General features: G+C 47.0%; 1 protein-coding gene across 4 annotated transcripts in view; it reads right to left on the bottom strand.

Annotated features, from left to right (window-relative positions):
• ATL1 (atlastin GTPase 1) overlaps window positions 1-21,258 on the bottom strand; it is a 43,467-nt gene extending 22,209 nt beyond the window's left edge. For all 4 annotated transcript variants that reach the window (XM_079946868.1, XM_079946870.1, XM_079946869.1 and 1 more), the window contains exons 1-5: window positions 21,112-21,258; window positions 12,852-13,099; window positions 8,900-9,034; window positions 1,433-1,537; window positions 225-275 (exon numbers count right to left, since the gene is read on the bottom strand). In XM_079946868.1, the coding sequence (XP_079802994.1) occupies window positions 225-275; window positions 1,433-1,537; window positions 8,900-9,034; window positions 12,852-13,099; window positions 21,112-21,145 (573 nt within the window). In that variant the 5' untranslated portion in view covers window positions 21,146-21,258. The remainder of the gene's footprint in view (window positions 1-224; window positions 276-1,432; window positions 1,538-8,899; window positions 9,035-12,851; window positions 13,100-21,111) is intronic.
• Between the last annotated feature and the right edge of the window lie 223 nt (window positions 21,259-21,481).

Raw genomic sequence — 21,481 nt, 5'->3', positions numbered from 1 at the left:
AATTTGAGCGTTATTTTAAAGGAGCCTGGAAACCAAGCAAGGACCAGAAACCTCTTTTCCTACAGACAAATGAGAGAGATTCCCAGTGAGGTTCATTCAGTGCCCATTCTGTGCTACTTCTGCCCAAACCGAAACACCATAAATGGGGGAGGGAGGGAGGGAGGGAGGGAGGGAGAGAGAGAGAGAGAGAGAGAGAGAGAGAGAAGAGAAGAGGGTGATATTACCTGCAAGTGCTGGAGGTCGTCTTCTTGAACATTCTGGGACAAATTGTACACCTGGGTGCAAAAAAAACCCACAAGCATGTAAAAATAACTGAAAGCAACCCTGGCTTCTCTTTCGTTGCCAGAATTCCACCCCACTATGGCAAGTGGGTGGGTGTCTCCCCCCTGCATGTGATCTTGTGCCTCTTTGCCCAGAATCAGCGATTTTTCAGAAGGGGTGAGGAGAGGCACCCCAACTCAGCTCTATCCACTGAACTACAAACCTTCCCCTAGAAATCAATTTACTAGACAATATAGTGTGCCATTAATTATGCTAACCAGCCAGGTCTAGAGATGTTGAAGAACTCTGTTGGAAACGGGAAGAGGAGCGGAAACTGTCACAATTCACAAATTCAGCAAAGGTCAGGAAGGGAAATCACACGAGCAAATATGAGCGGTACCCGCCAGCATTGTTTAAGTCCGCAAACATTACGTAAAGAGTTACGTTATTTTCTGCATTCTTTTGGGCACAGATTCCCTTCCACTGAAATAGGTAAAGGTAAAGGGACCCCTGACCATTAGGTCCAGTCGTGACCAACTCTGAGGTTGCGGCGCTCATCTCACTTTATTGGCCGAGGGAGCCGGTGTACAGCTTCCGGGTCATGTGGCCAGCATGACTAAGCCGCTTCTGGCGAACCAGAGCAGCGCACGGAAACGCCGTTTACCTTCCTGCCAGAGTGGTACCTATTTATCTACTTGCACTTTGACATGTTTTTGAACTGTTAGGTAGGCAGGAGCAGGGACCGAGCAACGGGAGCTCACCCCGTCGCAGGGATTCGAACCGCCGACCTTCTGACCGGCAAGCCCTAGGCTCTGTGTTTTAACCCACAGTGCCACCCGCATCCCTTCCACTGAAATGCGCTGGAGTTAATTATGTGATTGCATAACAAATGACGTTCATTCCAGCCACAGTGGATTGGAAGACCAAACAGGCAGGTTTTAGCAGAAACCAAACTGCAGCCGAGCAGAAACAGCTCTGGTTGCAAGAAACGCAGGACGGAGCAGAAATCAACACCCCCTTGCGTCCTTTGCTGGGGCTTAGGGAGGCTGGCAGCTGTTTGCATCCTGCTTACTAAGGTCAGGTGGTCGAACACAGAGCACTGCCCATCCTCTGCTCATGCCATCTTCACACACAAATCCCCTCCAACCCCCAGTCCCAACATCGCAGTTACCTGGATGGAGCTGATCATGGTACTAAGAGCAAAGACGGTGGCTGAATCTCGGAGGGTTGACTGGCTGTCAAAGGTCCCCTGAGTGTCCATCAGCAGCACAGCCACCTGCAGGAGACAGAAATTATTATTATTATTATTACTGTTACTTATTATTTGTACCCTGCCCATCTGGCTGGGTTTCCCCAGCCACTCTGGGCGGCTTCCATTGAGACCAAAAATACACTAATATGTCATACATTAAAAACTTCCCTGAACAGGACTGCCTTAAGATGCCTTCTGAATGTCAGGTAGTTGTTTATCACTTTGACATCTGCTGGAAGGGCGTTCCACAGGGCGGGCGCCACTACCGAGAAGGCTCTCTGCCTGGTTCCCTGTAGCTTTGCTTCTCGCAACGAGGGAACCGCCAGAAGGCTCTCGGCGCTGGACTCAGCGTCCGGGCTGAACGATGGGGGTGGAGACGCTCCTTCAGGTATACTGGGCCGAGGCTGTTTAGGGCTTTAAATTTGAATTGTGCTCAGAAACGTACTGGGAGCCAATGTAGGTCCTTCAAGACCGGTGTTATGTAATCTTGGCGGCCGCCCCCAGTCACCAGTCTAGCTGCCGCATTCTGTCTAATTGTAGTTTCCTGGTCACCTTCAAAGGTAGCCCCACATAGAGCGCATTGCAGTAGTCCAAGCGGGAGATAACTAAAGCATGCACCACTCTGGCGAGACAGTCCGCGGGCAGGGAGGGTCCCAGTACGTTTGGGAAAAGGGTTTCCAGGATTGTCCTTTATTTATTTAGAGCAGCAGTTCCCAAACTTTTCCAGGCCACTGCCTCCTTGTTTCCATGATCTCATCCCCACTGCCCCTTGCCACCCTACTCTATAAAAAGCATTATACACTGCCGACCTATTCAACAATTTTGGAATGAAATATATGAAGAAATCAAAAAGATGTTTAAAATATCTTTTAGTAAAAAACCAGAAGCATTCCTTTTAGGTATAATCACAAATTATATTCCTGGCAATCAAAGGAAAGTATTCCTCTATGCAACAACAGCTGCCAGGATGCTCATTGCAAAAAATTGGAAAGGGGGAAAAATCCCATCAATAAAAGAATGGCAAATCAAATTTTGTGAATATATATATATATCTGGCAAGATTCACAGCATTCTTAAGGGGACAATCGGACCAAAAATTAGTAAAAGAATGGGATTGTGTTAAAGAATATATGAAAAAACCTTGTTCTGGAGTAAGGGTTAAAGAAATTGAAATAATTGGAATAAAAGAAATTGGAATAAAAGATAGAGGTAATCTACACTAGACACAGCAATATAGAAAGATTAAAAACTATGAGGTCTCAGAACAAAGGAAGGAAGTCAATATGTGTACTGTATATGTACGTAACGATTAGTATGACGATATGGTTTTCTTTGTAGGTGTGATTTTTCTTTTTGTTTTTTGTTTTGTTTTGTTTTTATCTTTGTTTTGCTTTATCTTGTTTGTTCTGCTTTGTTTTAGACTTTATGCTTGTAATCTATTTTTAAAAATAATAGTAATGATAATAATAATAATAATAATAATAATAATAATAATAATAATAAAGCATTATGCAGAATATCAGTTTGCATTACCCACTAAGGAAGATAATAACACAATAAAATCCAAACCAATAACAATTAATTGCACATTTCTTCAAAATCCAAAACTATGTGGTTTACTTGATTAAACAAAATAGATGAACTTGGTCCAGTGATACCAGCTTTCCAAAGTCTGAGTCATTTGCATGGGAGAGTACAGTCAAACAAAGCTATGCACGACTGCTAGTTAGTGCATGAAGGGGTTAAGAACCACAGAGTTGTATTACTAGATAGACTCAGTTAGGTCATGCCCCCTCTCCTCTGGAAAGGAAGCAAAGTTTCTTTCTACTTCCTCTCTCTCTCTCTCTCTCTGCAGCATGTAATGAAGAAGAGCATTTGTAAGCTTGCTCCCAAGCTTATAGCACATGTTTGAAACTATATTCTGTATTTTCTGCCCAAAAGTATTTTGCCTGTGCTTCCCTTGCTGCTGCAAGGAACAATGCATGACAGACCTTGAATCTGTAAGTAAAGCATTTTAAACTTACTTAACAGTGTGTACTCTGCACATTGCAAGAGGGGTAGAAAGAGTCAGCTGCTGTGTTCAGCTGACAGGATAAAAAGATTTAACAATCTATGTTCCCAATGCTATACTACTGCTTAACTTTTATTAGTTTAAGACTCTGCTACAGGGGGATCTCTGTATGCTAGCCCTGCATTTTGAATCCAGGCAGCCAGCCATTTCGTTTGTTGTTCACCCACACATGCAGATCCACAGGGATAGATATATTTTAATTCCCCCACAATTTACAATTTTATTCCTCCACAAGAGGTGGTACCACCCACTTTAGGAACCACTGAGGTAGACCAACCGGATCAGCCGAAATGACTGCACGGCGATAGCTGTAATAATAATGATAAATAATATTTTTTTATTTATAGCCCACCCTTCCCGGTTCAAAAAACCAGGCTCAGAGTGGCTAACAACAAATTTAAAACACTTAATTGATGCAACACAAAACAGCATAAAATACAGTATAAAACGTGAATAACAATAAATTCAGAATTCAAAAATCAATTTAGGGGGGCAACCCATCCAATAAATATTAGATGATCACCAGGGCTAGCTGGCTAAGTTAGTCCTGTTTGGGACAGCGAGGAGACCGGGGAAAATTAGCTGTGGGTGAAGGTGATGGAATACATGGAACTGGCTGAGATGACTGGCAGAATCTGGGACCAAGGAGAAGAGTTGGTGGAAGAAGATTGGAAAAAAATTAAAGTTTATCTTCAAAAATATTGTAAAATTAAGGATTGTTAGAAAGATGTTGGAAAAAGAAAATTATGTGGTTTTGGCAGAAAGGACATAAAGGATTAAGTAAATATGAATTGGTGAAAGAGAGAATGTAAAATTATAGTATATAAAGACAAATTATTAAGATAAAAACAAGGTTGGAAGGATTTGCTGAAACAATAATTTGAATAGAATACAAAAATGGGAGGTGTGAGGAGGTCAAGGAAATAAGTAAAGGAAAGAAAGCTATGTAAAGGTTTGAATTGTTCTTTTTTTTTTACTGATTGTATTTTTTCTGTCTTTTTTACTTTTCTTTTTTTCTTTTTCTTTTTGTAACCTTTAAAATTTGAATAAATATTATTTTAAAAAAAAGAAAATTAGCTGTGGGATCCCAGAGCGGGTAATCTTCATGAAAAGGGGAGGGGGAGGGAGGGAAGGAAGGGGAATGAAAGACCAGGCTAAGTTCAAATTGAAAGCAAGGCGGAATAGCTCTGTCTTACAGGCTCTGCGGAAGGAAGTTAATGTCAGAATTCAGGGCCGGTCAGAGGTATGTGCCTATCTCTCCAGGCACCGGCTGAATTCTTTTGACCTCCCTCCGGCGACTCCCGGCAGGCGAAATACACGAGGTCCGTTCCGGCGATTTTCCTCAGGCTGTGAGAAAAACACACCAAACTGCTTTCCTCCTCCCTGCTCTCCAGCATGTCCCCAGGGAGGGGAATCAGACTCAGACAGAAATGTATCTACATTGCATTTATTCCTGTCTTTCACTTCAGTACAGAGAAAACATGTCTGCTCTGTTCAACAAACAGAGAGAAAACTCCAAACTCCACCCATGTACATCCTGTACAGGTCATAAGACACACACACTGAGCTAACATCCGGTGCTCAGTACAGAATGGACTGCCCCTTTGTTTCCATGGCAACAGTCACATACTTCCTGTTTGGCTTTCCAGCCACAAGCAGCAGACTTGGCTGCTGGTGCCTTTGCTTGCTGCAGCATTGCTGCTTTAGAATAACATACTCCCCCTAAAGTATCAATGCGTGCTGCGAGCAAAGCGTCATCCAGAGAAGAAAACAAACAGTTGTTATATGTATAACACTCCCCTGTTGTTTCAGTTCCACCCTTGGAACTACCCGCCACTGGTTTTACCAATGTACCTCTCTGGTTGTGTGACTTCCAAGGAATGAGTGCTTCTGCATTACCTTGGTTAGCAACTCTCTGTTGTGCCTTTGTCTCTGACTCAGACACAGCTTCAATTTGACCTTGGTCGTTTACAACAGCAACACATGCAATAGCTAGGTTTGCAAACTCCTTTGAATACCTTTTGGGTGGTACACCCTTCGTTGCTCTCTCAGACCTACGCAAGAGGTGCTGCTCTCCCTTGCTTTCTGGTTCAGCCTCTGAACTCTCTGAAGAACCAGTACTAAGCTTAATCAGTGGTTCATCCTCCTCTTCTGAGGGTCTAGTCATTGTGTGAGATTTCTTCTCAATGACTGTGACAACTGAGCTGTCTGAGCTATCGCTGTCATCATCAGTACTACTGAACTCAATAAGATCAAACTCATCATCATCATCATCAGAATCATCATCATCTCCTGTGGGAAATGTGTGAACAATCACTCTCTCCTGTTCAGGAGCACTCTCTAGGAATTTTGTGAGAATCACCTTACCAGATTCAGACAAAATTACTCTGTAGAGACCCTTTTCATAACCCACAAAAATGCCTCTGGCATTCTTTACTCCACCTGGAGCTTCTGTCCTCACATGAGACCCAAAAACCTTGAAATGGGCAACTGAAGGTTTTCTGTGGAACAGTTTCTCAAAAGGAGAACTTCCCAACTCTTTTGAAAACTTTCTCAACCACGTGTAACAATATGACATTAGTGACTCAGCCCAGTACTCATGTGGCAGATGTGAACTAAGCAATTGCGCTTCCATTCCCTTTTGCAATTCTTTGTTCACCCTAACACAGACACATCTGTTCCAAGCTTCTTCGGAAGCTGCAATTTTGTGTCTTATCCCTTTCTTCTTCAGGAACCTCTGGAAATCCTGTAAGAGAAAAATTGGCTTCTCATCTGTGCAAAGACAATCTATGTCAGCATCATGCATATTTTTAACCTTGTCACAAAACTCTTTAAACCTTTCTAAGGCTTCTTTCGGTCTCTCCAAAAGATAAATCCAGACAAAACCTGTAAAAGAATCAACACATATTAGGTAATACTTTGCATTGCCTCTAGATGGTGCTAAAGGACCAATCACATCAGCATACACCCGCTGAAATGCCTTGTCAACCCTCGAGGTGACCTGCTTGGTGTTCTTCTTGGCTACACCTGCAAAAGAAATCATGTTAGAATCACAAGAATTACATTCCATGTAATCACTTTGATCAAAAGTCAACAAATACAGTCCATCTTTCTCTTTGGCAGAAAGATACAACTCTCCATCTTTGTAGATCTCGCAGTGTTGATCATCATAGGACAGTTTTAGTCCCTTCTTGGCAATCTGCGAAACGCTGAGCAGATTGTACTTCAACTCTGGAACCAAATAAACATTGTTTATAGTCAAGTTCAGACTTTTAAGATACACAGTCCCTACTCCGGTGGCTTCCAGCTCTTGACCGTTGGCTTGTTGTACAACGAAGCTTTGCTTCTTAAACGACGAAAATAGTCCTCTGTGTCGACACATATGCTGCATACACCCGGTGTCTAGGGCAAAGAAATTCCCCGCTTCCGGTGTGGCTTTTAGGGACATCAAAGCCTTTGCAGGCTTCGCCTGTGACTTGGCATGACTTCTGCCTGACGCCTCAGACTTCGTGGAGCTTCCCTTGGCTCCTTTGTTCTGACGTGGCTTCTTGCAGTACCGCTGAAGATGCCCAGTCTGTCCACAATTGTGGCATTGGACAACGTTCAAAGCTACGGCGTCTCCTCCAGTAGCTACAGCAGTGGGGGTGTCTGAACTCCGTTCTTCCCTCCCCCTGTCCTTGACCTCCAGTGCGGCAAGTCTGTCATGTTCGTTCAGGACAACGGCAAAGACCCTGTCCGACGTTAGATCTTGCGCTGGGAGAGACCCCAGCTGACTGGCAACAATTTTGTAAGTCCGATTCAGGCTGTTGATCACCATGAAGCAAAACACTTCCTCCTGCAGACGGAAATTGCGTTCCACCATCTGCTGACGCAGAAATTTCATTTCCGTCAGGTGCGCTTGAACATCTCCATCAGGCGCAAGCCTCAGGTTAGTCAGCTTTTCAAAATACAGCAACGCTGAAGAACCTGCATCTCTCTGATGTGTCCTTCTCAGCGTGTCCCAAACATCTTTCGCGTGCTCTAAATCTTGTATATGAACAAGCTGAGAGTCTGACACGCACAGAATTATAGCAGTTCTGGCCTTCACATCCTGTGACTCCCAAACAGGCGTTGGTGCTGCAGGGATGGGGTTCTCAATCACCCTAAACAGTCTCTGATTCTGCAGCAAAGCCTTCATCTTAATAGACCAAGATGCATAATTGTCACTGGTCAAAAGGGGTGGAGAAGGCAGGCCTTCCCCCTTCTTGGCATCCATTTGGAGTCCTTGCATTGACTCTCAAACACAAGCCTCTAAAATCCAATAGCTGGCTTGTTTACACTCTGTGCACCTGGCAGCAATAACACTGGCTGCTTGGAAAGTCCCTTTCCAACAGTTCCTTTGTAAGGGCCTAGTCTAAACACGAGCTGTTTTTGCCACTCTGGGCATAGCCTGACTTCCAGCCCTTATCTGCGTTGCTAAGCAACCACATTCCTTTCCTTGGACAGGAAAAACCACAGGAATGTTTGGAATGCAGACTCTTCTCTCTCGGAGCTGTTTTTCCCAAACGTTGCTCCCATGAAGCAGAGAATTAATCCATCTGCATTCACACTCTTAAGCCCGAAAATCTCATACCTGGGCTCCGTAGCTTGGCTTTCAGCTTCTTCTGGTCAGCTTCTAGCTGCAGAGAAGCAGCCTCCATCTCAGGCTTCCATGGAGAGGGATGAATACAGTCTCCTTGATGCAGACTCCCATGGATCGTAGCAACCATCCTCTGCTACCACTGTCAGAATTCAGGGCCGGTCAGAGGTATGTGCCTATCTCTCCAGGCACCGGCTGAATTCTTTTGACCTCCCTCCGGCGACTCCCGGCAGGCGAAATACACGAGGTCCGTTCCGGCGATTTTCCTCAGGCTGTGAGAAAAACACACCAAACTGCTTTCCTCCTCCCTGCTCTCCAGCATGTCCCCAGGGAGGGGAATCAGACTCAGACAGAAATGTATCTACATTGCATTTATTCCTGTCTTTCACTTCAGTACAGAGAAAACATGTCTGCTCTGTTCAACAAACAGAGAGAAAACTCCAAACTCCACCCATGTACATCCTGTACAGGTCATAAGACACACACACTGAGCTAACATCCGGTGCTCAGTACAGAATGGACTGCCCCTTTGTTTCCATGGCAACAGTCACATACTTCCTGTTTGGCTTTCCAGCCACAAGCAGCAGACTTGGCTGCTGGTGCCTTTGCTTGCTGCAGCATTGCTGCTTTAGAATAACAGTTAAACCCTGCAGGGCCCTGGTCTCATGGGACAGAATAGCACCAAGGAGCTGCCCACCTTGTTCCCGTCGGGCTTGTCCACGAGGAAGACTTCACTCCAGATTTGGATACCTGTCGTCTCCCGCTCTGAGCCGCCTCTCCAGGAAAAGCCCGTCAGAGGCTCATTGTAGTCGCCAACCCAGTCTGCCAACTCCTGCAAGGTGGAGAGATGGCAAGCGGTAGTTGATTCTGTTAGTTCCCGTAACTGGCGGGCCAAATCAGGCCGAGATTAGTATCCTACCTAGAGGCTAAACCAATCTCCCATTTTTGCTACCTGTCAAGAATCTGGCACAGGCCACAAAGCATGGCTGGAGAGTCGCTTTGGTCCAGGGTGTGTGTGTGTGTCACTAGATATGCAAGCCTGCATGTAGGGGTGAGGGAGAGGGACTGCAGGGTATGTGTCATCATACGGGCCGTTATTCCATGAAATATTAGCACTCGGAAAAGGATTAGTGTTCGTGCAATGGGATCTCTCCTCCCCATGAACCAAGCCCAGATCTGCTCTGGGGGGTGGAGGCTCCCCCAGAATAGATTTAGAGGGAGCAATGGGGATAATGTCCCACTGCTCAAGGAGAAATAAGAAATGCCTTCCTTAAAAGTTAAAGGGACCCCTGACCATTAGGTCCAGTCACGGACGACTCTGGGATTGTGGTGCTCATCTCGCTTTATTGGCCGAGGCAGCCGGCGTACAGCTTCCGGGTCATGCGGCCAGCATGACTAAGCCGCTTCTGGCGAACCAGAGCAGCGCACGGAAACGCTGTTTACCTTCCCGCCAGAGCGGTACCTATTTATCTACTTGCACTTTGATGTGCTTTCGAACTGCTAGGGTGGCAGGAGCAGGGACCGAGCAACGGGAGCTCACCCCGTCATTGCGGGGATTTGAACCGCCGACCTTCTGATCGGCAAGTCCTAGACTCTGTGGTTTAACCCACAGCGCCACCTGCGTCCCCCCACATTAGTGCTGTCCCAAGTACAATCCAAAGGGCTTACTTCGGAGGCTTTTCCAGTGGAAAAGTTGCCCAGGCTAAAAAATAATGGGAAAAGCAGGAAGCATACCAGATCCACCGTGTTCTTTTAATTGGATGTAATATTTCATCTTTACAGTGCTGTAACATGTCCTGGGACCATACGGTAAAAAGATCCTGGCTGGCGTCTCTGTTGCATTTGAATGGCTTTTAGACGTGTGTTCCTGTTCTTTTTGCTTTAAATTGTTTTTATAGTTACCTATAATGGCTTAAATAGATGCAAATGTTCCAGCAGCCTCGCTTCAAGTGCACAATTGTTCTGAGCATGCTTTTATTGCACCGTAAATTGTTCCGGGATGCCATGTGGATATTGATGGGTAAAGGAAATAAATCAATGACAATGAAAACACACACTACTATTATGGCTGGGAAGCTGGGGCTACACGCAGATCAATAGCTCTCAAGATCTTGGCAATGTGTCTGCTTAGGGTGCCAAATGTCTGGGGCGTCCCCGGAGCTGTCAGAACAGCCCGCTGTGTTGCATTCTGGACGCTGGACAGATCCCCTCAACATTAGGACTGGCCAGACATTTAGGTGAGTTCTGGGACAAGGAGCTGGCCCCTAGCCCACACCCCCTAGCCCAAAGAGGGGAGCCAGCCATTGCTCCTTACAGCACCTTCCCTGCTTAACCCCCAAGTGGCAAGGGCATGGTGTTAGAATTCCTGCTCCATGACTGCAGTCATGGGATTGTTGTCTTTCACATGACGGTGTATGTTTTGACTCCACAGAGTGGGAAGTGACGGGGACAAGATGTTTGTGTTCCTGTGTTCCATGAAGTGGGACTATTGTCCTTTGTCCTTTCTCTTTGCTGTCTGATGCTAGAGAGAGAGGGAGCCATGTTGCAGTGCTCCGTGTGTGTTGATATGTAAATAAAGTAGATTAGCCAAAATGCTGAGTTGCTGAGGTCTGTCACGTGTATGATGTGCAAACTCTGCGGATCCCTAAGTGTGCCGGTGTCGGTTGGCATCAGTCGCTGTGATGTTCGGGCACAAGAAAGCTTTTGAAGCTCCTGAACGATCGACCAGGAGGGAGAGAACATGCCAGTCAGGCATGTGTCTCTGCCAGGGTCCTACTCGAGTGTAGGCTGAACTCCTGACACACAGCTCACGCTTCACCACCACCCCAGCAGGAGAAAGCCTGCGGGAACCATCAGGAGCAAGCCAGTTCACTGCCCCCCCCATCCCCACCCTCCATTGCCTGGGACCCTTAAAAAGAAGAGTTGTTGTTTTGGTACTTATTCTTGCTCTCTCTTAAATGTTTTTATGTGGAATAGTAATCCTGCTGTCTTTTTGGCAGGAAAACAAATGCATTTTATTGCTTCTGAAATGTTCAGATTTAGCATTACTTGTATTGTATTGTTGCTTATTAAATTTTTAAATTATTTTTTTAAATTATTAAATTTAATAATTTTAATTTTATTTAAATTTAATAATTTTAAATTATTAAATTTATATGCCACTCTTCATCCAAAGATTGCGGGGTAGTTTACAATATACAGTGGTACCTTGGGATGCGAACGGGATCCGTTCCAGAGCTCCGTTCGCATCCTGAATGGAACGTAAGACGCGACAGTGCGTCTGCGCATGCACGGGTCGTGATTTGCCGCTTCCGCACATGTGTATGACGTCATTTTGACCGTCTGCGCATGCGTGAGTGGCGAAACCTGGAAGTAACGCGCTTCGTTACTTCAGGGTTGCCGCTGAACGCAACCCAAAAGCCCTCAACCTGAAGCACATTCAACCCGAGGTATGACTGTAAAAGAAATTCAAAATTAAAAGCCTAACAAAACAAACCAACCCCCCACCAAAATATTATTACTTATTACATTTATTTCATAGCAGCACAGAATCGTAGCGTTAGAAGGGATCCCAAGGATCATCTAACCTCCTGCAAGGCAGGAATGTCAACTAAGGCATCTATGACATCCATCAAACCTTTGCATTGGTTTATTTCTATTTGCATTTTTCATTTCATTTCATTTATTAGTCGCTTTTCCCTGCCAGCCTGACTCAGAGTGGCTTACACACATACACAAACACATACCACACCCTAACAAACAAAATCCCACATACGTTCATAAATAAAATCAAGAATTCATTTTAACACATTCAAGATAAAGGCCAACGGTCTGGTGAAAGAGGAATGTTTTTGCCTGGTGCCTGCCTAAAGGTGTGTAGTGAGTGACGGTGCCAGGCAAGCCTCCCTGGGGGGATCATTCCACAAGCAGGGAGCCAGCACAGAAAAGGCCCTCCAGACGGACACAAATTTGCATTTGCACTGTTTGTGAGCTGCCTTGGGGTGCTTTTTTTTCTGCCGAAAGGAGGAGTATGAATGAATAAGAACAGAACATCTGCCCAACCTCACCTATTGAAATTGAAATTCTTTATTGTCACTTGTACAACTTGTATACAGTGAGATTACACGAGCACCCATAGCTGTCAACCTTCCCTTTTTTTGCAGGAAATCCCCTTATTCCAGCACCGTTTCCTGCTGCTTCCCGCATTGTTAGATATCCCGTAGACTGTCCCCAGGACAGGTGAGGCTGCTGATCCCTTATTTTCAAATCTGAAAGTTGACAGCTATGCAAGCACCCCTCACTCAGCTCTCTTTGTCTTAATTCCCCTCATTTACTGACGCACACCCACCAAACCCGAAAGCCAGTTGCCCTGTTGTTATCTTTTCATTCAGCAGCCTAACAGCCCACGGATAGAAGCTGTTCTTTACCTTGTTGGCACAACTAATAAAAAAAAAGTGCCGGCCAGGGTGTGAATCATCCCTGAGAATTTTCCTCACTCTCCTGAGGCAACGTTCTTCCGCTATTTCATCCAACAGATTCACAGGACAGCCCATGATATAATATTGCAAGGGCAGTGGATGGATCCCAAAAGCTAATTTGGTCCTGCCCTTGTGGGGAGGCCCTGAAGATGCCATGTGAGGCCCACCTACCATGTTGTACATGTATCTCAACATGAAGTCCATCAGGAATGACTTGCCCTTCCGGAAAGCCCCCGCCACGGAGACGGCCACCACCTCGCGGTCTCGGACGGCTTCCGAAAGCAAGATGCGGTTGAGGGCCTCTTCGTCCAGCTCAAAGGAGTGGTCATCCTTCACAATGAGTACCTGCACAGGGCGGGCCTTCCCGTCGGACTCCTCCTCCTCCGAGCTCCACTCATAATTCTTTTCAGAGAACCCGCCTGTGTCGGGAGAGAGCAGCCCCCAGGGTCAGGTCCCAGCAACAGAGGGTAGAGCTGAATCAGCCGCTTCAACCACCGCCCTCCAGCTCCCATCAGCCTCAGCCATCATGCCCAATGGCCAGGAATCATAGAATCGTACAGTTGGGAGGGACCCGCAAGAATCATCTAGTCCAACCCTCTGCAATTGTCATACACTGGAGGATGGATGGCAGAGGATGGAGGATGGTTGAAGGATGGATGGCGGCTAACAGATTGAGGTTGAATCCTGACAAGACAGAAGTACTGTTTTGGGGGGACAGGGGTTGGGCAGGTGTGGAGGACTCCCTGGTCCTGAATGGAGTAACTGTGCCCCTGAAGGACCAGGTGTGCAGCCTGGGAGTCATTTTAGACTCACAGCTGTCCATGGAGGCTCAGGTTAATTATGTGCCCAGGGCGGCTGTTTACCAGCTCCATCTGGTACGCAGGCTGAGACTCTATCTGCCTGCGGACTGTCTCGCCAGAGTGGTGCATGCTCTGGTTATCTCCCGCTTGGACTACTGCACTGCGCTCTACGTGGGGCTGCCTTTGAAGGTGACCCAGAAACTACAGCTAATCCAGAATGTGGCAGCTAGACTGGTGACTGGGAGCGGCCGCAGAGACCACATAACACTGGTCCTGAAAGACCTACATTGGCTCCCAGTACGTTTCTGAGCACAATTCAAAGTGTTGGTGCTGACCTTGAAAGCCCTAAACGGCCTTGGCCCAGTATATCTGGAAGAGCGTCTCCATCCCCATCATTCTGCCCAGACACTGAGGTCCAGCTCTGAGGGCCTTCTGGCAGTTCCCTCACTACGAGAAGTGAGGTTACAGGGAACCAGGCAGAGGGCCTTCTCGGTAATGGCGCCTGCCCTGTGGAACGCCCTCCCATCAGATGTCAAGGTAATAAACAACTATTTTACTTTTAAAAGACAACTGAAGGCCAATGTCTAATGCTGTATTGTTTTTAATATTCGGTTAGAAGTCGCCCAGAAACCCAGCCAGATGGGTGGGGTATAAATTATTATTGTTGTTGTTGTTGTTGTTGTTGTTGTTGTTGTTGTTGTTGTTGACACAATGCAGGAATCTCAACTAGAACATCCTTGACAGATGGCCACCCAGCCTCTACTTAGAAACCTGCAAGGAAAGAGCGTCCACCACCTTTCATGGGAGTCTGTTCCACTGTCTAACAACTCTTACTGTCAGAAAGTTATTCCTGATGTTTAGCCTGATTCTCTCGTGTTGGGATTTGTAGCCCAGAACACCTGGGGGAAGGTTCTACATTCAGGTACATAGCCGTGTTGGTCTGACGCAGTTGAAATATTAGAAAAAAAATAAAAAATTGTCCAGTAGCACTTTAGAGACCAACAATGTTTGCCTTGTAGAAACCACCTAGGGACGCAGATGGCACTGTGGTCTAAACCACTGAGCCTCTTGGGCTTGCCGATCACAAGGTCAGTGGTTCGAATCTCCGTGATGGGGTGAGCTCCCGTTGCTCGGTCCCAGCTTCTGCCAACCTAGCAGTTCGAAAGCACATCAGTGCGAGTAGATAAATAGGTACCACTGTGGCGGGAAGGTAAATGGCGCTTCTGTGTGCTCCGATTTCCATCACGGTTTTCCGTTACACCAGGAGCGGTTTAGTCCTGCTGGCCACATGACCCGGAAAGCTGTCTGCGGACAAACACTGGCTCCCTTGGCCTGAAAGCAAGATGAGCGCCGCAGCCCATAGTCTCCTTTGACTGGACTTAACCACCCAGGGGTCCTTTACCTTTACCTTTAGAAACCACCTAACCCAGGAGGAGACTCTTGAGAGTCCCACGGACTGCAAGAAGATCCAACCTCTCCATTCTGAAGGAAATCAGCCCTGAGTGCTCACTGGAAGGACAGATCGTGAAGCTGAGGCTCCAATACTTTGGGCACCTCATGAGAAGAGAAGACTCCCTGGAAAAGACCCTGATGTTGGGAAAGATGGAGGGCACAAGGAGAAGGGGACGACAGAGGACGAGATGGTTGGATAGTGTTCTCCAAGATACAAACATGAGTCTGACCAAACTGTGGGAGGCAGTGGAAGACAGGAGTGCCTGGTGTGCTCTGGTCCATGGAGTCACGAAGAGTCGGACACGACTAAACGACTAAACAACAACAAACCCAGGTAGTCTTCCTGTACCAGAAGTGGCTCTCTTCGATCTCAGACAAAGGTCTTTTGCACCAGCTGCTACCTGAACCTTCTTTTAAGGAGAGACAAAAGACTGAGCCCTGGCTATTCTGCATGCAAAGTACATACACACTCTTTTACTGAGCTATGGGCCCCTCCATCCTTGCCATTCAATCTGGTTGCAAACTCACTGTCAATTATTGGTGAATTTGGCAGCATTTTAAAGCTGCTTTTGCACTGCGAGAAACCAGCCCCCGCCCTGGCATGAGCCAGCACAGAAAGTGACTTCCAAGAAAGCTATTTCTGGCCCCAACTGATTCTCATTTGCCTGGAAATAAAGGGACTTGGTCTATCACACAACCCAAGATGTGCTTTCAAGCCAATCGGGTCTTCCTTTGCTTTGGCAATGTCACCTCTCCAATTACTGTATATCGCCCATTAAGCTGTTTGGTTTTAAAAGTCACCAGGGAAGTTTTCCTTAAATAATTTAAACAACGTGTCCAGAGGGCAACCAAAATGGTCCAAGGCCTGGAAACGATGCCTTATGAGGAACGGCTAAGGGAGCTGGGCATGTTTAGCCTGGAGAAGAGGAGGTTAAGGGGTGATATGATAGCCATGTTCAAATATATAAAAGGATGTCACATAGAGGAGGGAGAAAGGTTGTTTTCTGCTGCTCCAGAGAAGCGGACACGGAGCAATGGATCCAAACTACAAGAAAGAAGATTCCACCTAAACATTAGGAAGAACTTCCTGACAGTAAGAGCTGTTGGACAGTGGAATTTGCTGCCAAGGAGTGTGGTGGAGTCTCCTTCTTTGGAGGTCTTTAAGCAGAGGCTTGACAACCATATGTCAGGAGTGCTCTGATGGTGTTTCCTGCTTGGCAGGGGGTTGGACTCGATGGCCCTTGTGGTCTCTTCCAACTCTAGGATTCTATGATTCTATACACCAAACCTGTATTTATCACATGTGCAATTTGCCACAAAGCTGAACAGAAACTTCAACCATAATAGTTGGGCATCTTTGACTTATTCCATTTATATCCCACCATTTTGTGGCACACAAAGAATCACAGCGTTGGAAGGGACAACAACCCTGTGAGGGAGGTTAGGCCAAGAGGCAACGGAGCTGGCAAAACATTTCCAGTTGATGCCAGCTTCCAGGCAGGAAGGAAATACTGTTTAATCTAAGCTGTCTTCTGGGAATATTGACATTCCATTTTAGCTGCAGCTGCTGCCAAAAGGAAATTAGCTTTGGTGAGATCTTAGCTAGCGTCCGTGGTCAGTGACAGTGAACTCCATCATTAAGTCATGTCATCATACAGTTGTAGAGTCGGAAGGGACCCCGAGGGTCATCTAGTCCAACCCCCTTAAATGCAGGAATCACAGCTAGACAAAATTAATGGACTACGCAGAATTGGATAAAATGAAAGGAAGGATTCGAAACCTGCGGGACCAGAGATTTACAGAATATTGGAAGCAGTATATGAACTATCTGAAGAGCAATTGTAATCAACAAATTACGCTTAGTAGGACTGCAAGAAGTTCTGTAAGGAGAAATATATGAAGTGCTACAAAGTAGATAAAGAAGAGAGATATTAGTTATGAGATTTAAATGTAATAGAGAAAGTAAGAAATGTACACTAAGAGATTAGACTGGAAAATTTTCAGATGAGATTGATGAAAGTAAAGAAAAATGTATAAGATGTAAAAGTATGTTTAATTACTGTTGAAAATGATATGTTAAAAAACTAATAAAAATATATATAAAAAAATAAAAATAAAGCGGGATATCAAATCCAAAACTCTTCTTCTCCAAGGAAGAACAGCTCACCACTTTGTTCTACTTCTCTGTAGTATTTAAAGGAAAAGCCTGCAACTCAACAGACCCTTCTCCCCATCGCAGCTGCGTGGCTAAGGCAGGGAGGGAGGGAGAGCAGTATGGGAAGAGCTCTGTCAATCTTCACAGCTGCTCCAGAGGAATTAGCATCCGAGGACTTGCTGCAAAGACAAAATTTGCTACTCGGGGTTTGCAGTTGCTTGCAAAGTAGAAGAACGTGAGTGAGGCAGGGCTGGGGAAATGGGCGATGGAGGAGTCACTCTAGCTAGCATAAAGGCTATTTTGTTTTTTTAGGAGGAAATCATTTTCTGACATTAAAAAAAGATGCACATGACACTCGGCAGCCATATTCAGAAACACGGTTGGTTACAAATAAATCATAACCCCTTACACGGCGCATTTTTTCCATCTTTGAAGGCACTTCACATACTTGATCTCAGCACTCTCTACAAAAACAGCAGGCCGGCATTACTATTTGTAGGTTGCAGATCATAGAAAATAATAATAATTATTATTATTATTATTATTATTTATACTCCGCCCATCTGGCTGGGTTTCCCTAGCCACTCTGGGCGGCTTCCAACAAAGTATTAAAATACAGTGGTCTGTTAAACATTAAAATCTTCCCTAAACAGGGTTGCCTGTCAGATGTCTTCTAAAAGTCAGATAGTTGTTTATTTCCTTGACATCTGGTGGGAGGGCGTTCCACAGGGCGGGTGCCACTACCGAGAAGGCCCTCTGCCTGGTTCCCTGTAACTTGACTTCTCGCAGGGATGGAACTGCCAGAAGACCCTCGGAGCTGGACCTCAGTGTCTGGGCTGAACGATGGGGGTGGAGATGCTCCTTCAGGTATACTGGACCGAGGCCTTTTAGGGCTTTCAAGGTCAGCACCAACACTTTGAATTGTGCTGTAGAGTTGGAAGGGATCCCCAAAGGGCATCTAGCTCAAGCCCATGCACTGAAGGAATCGCAGCTAAAGCACCCCTGGTAAGCCAACCTCTATTGAAAAACATCCACCCACTTCCGAGGGTGTCCTTTCCACAGTTAAACTACTCTTGCCGTTAGAAAGTTCTTCTTAATGTTTAGTCGAGATCTTTCTTGTAATTTCAATCCATTGGTTGGGATCCTACCCTCTGGAGAAGCAGAAAACAAGTTTGCTCCATCTTCTTGACAGCCCTTCAGATGTTTGCAGCTGGCTATCATGTCACCTCTCAGTCCACTCTTCTTCAGACTGAACATACCCAACTCCTTCAGCTGTTCCTCACAGTGATGAGTGGAGTCTACAAACTGTGCTCCAGGACCTCTCTTGGGGGGAAGGCGGATCTGTTGCCTTTGAAAGCAGCTGGCTCTCCACAACCCAGCCACATGCAGCCTTTGTGGAACATACTAAGGGTGTTCCAGGGTCCATTTTCACTTTGGAGGAGGCTGGAACAGGGAAGACTAACCGATCTGGCCAGCGTTTCACATGATCCAGGCCATAAGGTCGTAGCCAGTGGTGGCTGGTGGTGGTTTGAGCTGGTAGGACAGAAGGCAGGGAGACCTACAATATGCAGGCAGTGACCGCCAGAACTACCCCGTGAAAAGGCAGGCAGGCCAGACTGAGATTGATGGGGCAGTGCCAAAGGCTGTATGTTCCATCTTAAAAAAATAAAAGTTCTTGTGGCTGCTTCTGACACAGTTAATGTGAACCACCCTGGTCTAGGACAGCAGCTGCATTTTAAAAAATATAATACCAAAGCTATTTTCCCAGTGCCTGTTTATGGAAATGTACAGAAATGAGTAATGGTTTCATGTGCATTTTTATAAATTGCAAATAGATTTTTTTTTTTTGAAAAAATATATATTTTAAAATTAATAAGGGTCTTTGCCAATTCTGGATGCAGTGAACTAGACTGGTGAACCGTATGCAACACTTTAGAATTTCCTTCAGCAACCCACCCCATCAGCCCTGGGGATTTGCTGTCTGATATTCTTCCCTAGCTGGTAAATCCTGGTGAGGGGCAGAAGAGGGGGGGGGGGGGACTGTTCCAACTGGAAAACACCACAATCGCCTTTCCCCTTCTTCCTTCTGCTTCCCCTCCTCTCACCTGGACAGCTCCTCCTCCTTCAAATGCAACACTGCACAGTCACGATGAGTCGCTTAAACTCAACTCACCTTCCCCACTTCGTACTTTGTTCTGCAAGCACAACCAGATAATGTATCTGGAAAGCTATGGGGTGGAAAGGGAGGGGAATCCCCAATAAAGCATTCCAATAACTGGGTGTGTGGCCCCTTTTTAAGGCAAACCCCCAGTTCCAAACCCACAATCCCACACAGTGGATCTATTCCACGTAAACCACCTCCCTTGTGCACAGTCCACCACCACCATTTTAATCAGGATTAATTAATGTGGCATTTAGAACAAGCTCCCAGTTCAATGGTCACCACTATTGATATGGTTTGGAATCTTACCTACAACAGGTATGTGTCATAAGTGTGCATGGGATAAGGGTGTTGTGTTGTTGTTGTTTTAAATGACTGGGTAGCTAAGGAAGCGCTAGAAGATGGCACTGAGTTCCCTAGAAGAAGAGACCTCTTTTTTTGTTCCAGCTGCACTGACTACCAATTCATTCCTGGGCTCAGTTGTCTCAGTCCTGGACTTTACATTTAAAGCTCTGAACCACGGCTGGGGAAAGTGGTAACCTCTAGATGCAGCTGGACTCCCACATCCATCATCCCTGCCAGGTGGGGCTGCTGGGAGTTGGAGTCCAAGAGCATCAGGTGGGCCACAGGTTCTCCACCCCGATCAATATCCTCCTTACAGCGCAGCACCCAGAACAGGAAACAGCACTCCAGAAATGGTCCGACTAGTGCAGAATTAAGTCAAACTCTTGTTCCTCGTGACTCAGAAACAAAGCTTCTCTTAATGCAGCCTTAAAACTGTGTTAGCTGACTCATGTTTGACCTGTGATCAAGTGCAACCTCCAATACACCCTTCACATGAACACATCAGGGATCCCTCGTCATGTTTGTTGCTTCCTCCCCAAACTTTGCATTGGTCTCTGTTGGACCTCTGTTTTCTACTCCTTTCTATCAAGGTCTGTTTTGAGCTTTATCCCAGACTCCTGCGGTGTCAGGTGCTCCTCCCAGTTCTGTGTCATCCGCTAATTTCACAAGGGTTATGCGATGCCCAGAATTTCTACATAATGCTACCTTATTCCGTTAGCTGCCTGGAGCATCTCTGGGTGGGAAGGCTGCCCACAAAATGCAGTAAATATGCACGTGCATTAAAATTCACCCCCCTTTCCTGCTGATTCAACCTCCTAGCAAACACACTCGGCACCACACCTTTTTGGCTTCCGAGAGGTCCATCAGTTCACACATTATCACAACACGCAGACACCCTGCACAAAACTCCCAAGCCTGGGGAAGGGGGCTTAGAATCCGGTGCCTCCTTGTGCAGGGAGATCACGCCTAAAATTCATGATTTAAAAAGCGTCGGGATGCACCCACTCCTGCAAAAGCAACCATCACACATTATTTTAAACACAGAGAAACACTGGCCACCAAGGAGTGCTAACGGGCTACTAAAATGCATCTAACTGCCAGACACCCCTTTTTTTGGCAAGGCCACCCTGTCTCGACCACCGTCTTCCAATTCAGGGTTTGTTTACTTCTGACAAGGGCGAGGAGGAGAAACAATGACTCCCCACTCCCCACCCCTTGCATCTCTTTGGCCCCATTGTTCATCCTCTCACTCTCCCCCCCCCCCCGCCCCACTCCCAGCCCCACAATCTGCCGGCTGGCGGGGCTGCATCCATCCATCCATCCATCCATGCATCCTCCCTGCGCCCTGGGCGATGCGCCCCCGGGGTGGAGCCACAGCCGGGGCCGCCTGGTGGAGCAACCTTGGGGATGGGCGCAGGGACGGGCGGCTCCTCCTGGCCTTCCTACCGCGGGCCCCGCTCCAGGATCTCCGGGGAGAAGCGGGGAAGGCCGCAGGCAACGCGGCCGGGCCAGACCTACCCCAGCTGTTCCTCTCCTTGCGCTGCTTGGCCATGATCGCCGCGCCCGGTGGCGGCGGCTGCGGCTGCGGCTGCCGCGTCGCAGGAAGGCGGTGGGGAGCCTGGGCCGGGCCTGGGGATGCGGCGGCGGCGAGGCGAGGACGAGCGCTGCTGCCTGGCCGAGGGAAGCGGCGCTCAGCTGCGCATCTCCGGCGGGAGGGCGCAGGGAGTGGCGGCGCAATCCGGCTGGGGCGCAACGGCGGCTGGGCGGGGACGGGGCGCCCCCTCCGCCGGCGTCAGCCTCCGCCTGCATCGGGCGCGCGCGCGCGCGCTTGTCGGGGATCGCGGGGAGGCCGCAGCGCGGGAGCACCTGCAGGCGGCGGAGGCGGCCG

Source organism: Podarcis cretensis (assembly GCF_951804945.1).
Source record: "Podarcis cretensis genome assembly, chromosome: 1".
NCBI classification, from domain to species: domain Eukaryota; kingdom Metazoa; phylum Chordata; class Lepidosauria; order Squamata; family Lacertidae; genus Podarcis; species Podarcis cretensis.
The sequence above is the reverse complement of the archived record's forward strand: the minus strand, read 5'-3'. Positions and strand labels throughout refer to the sequence as shown.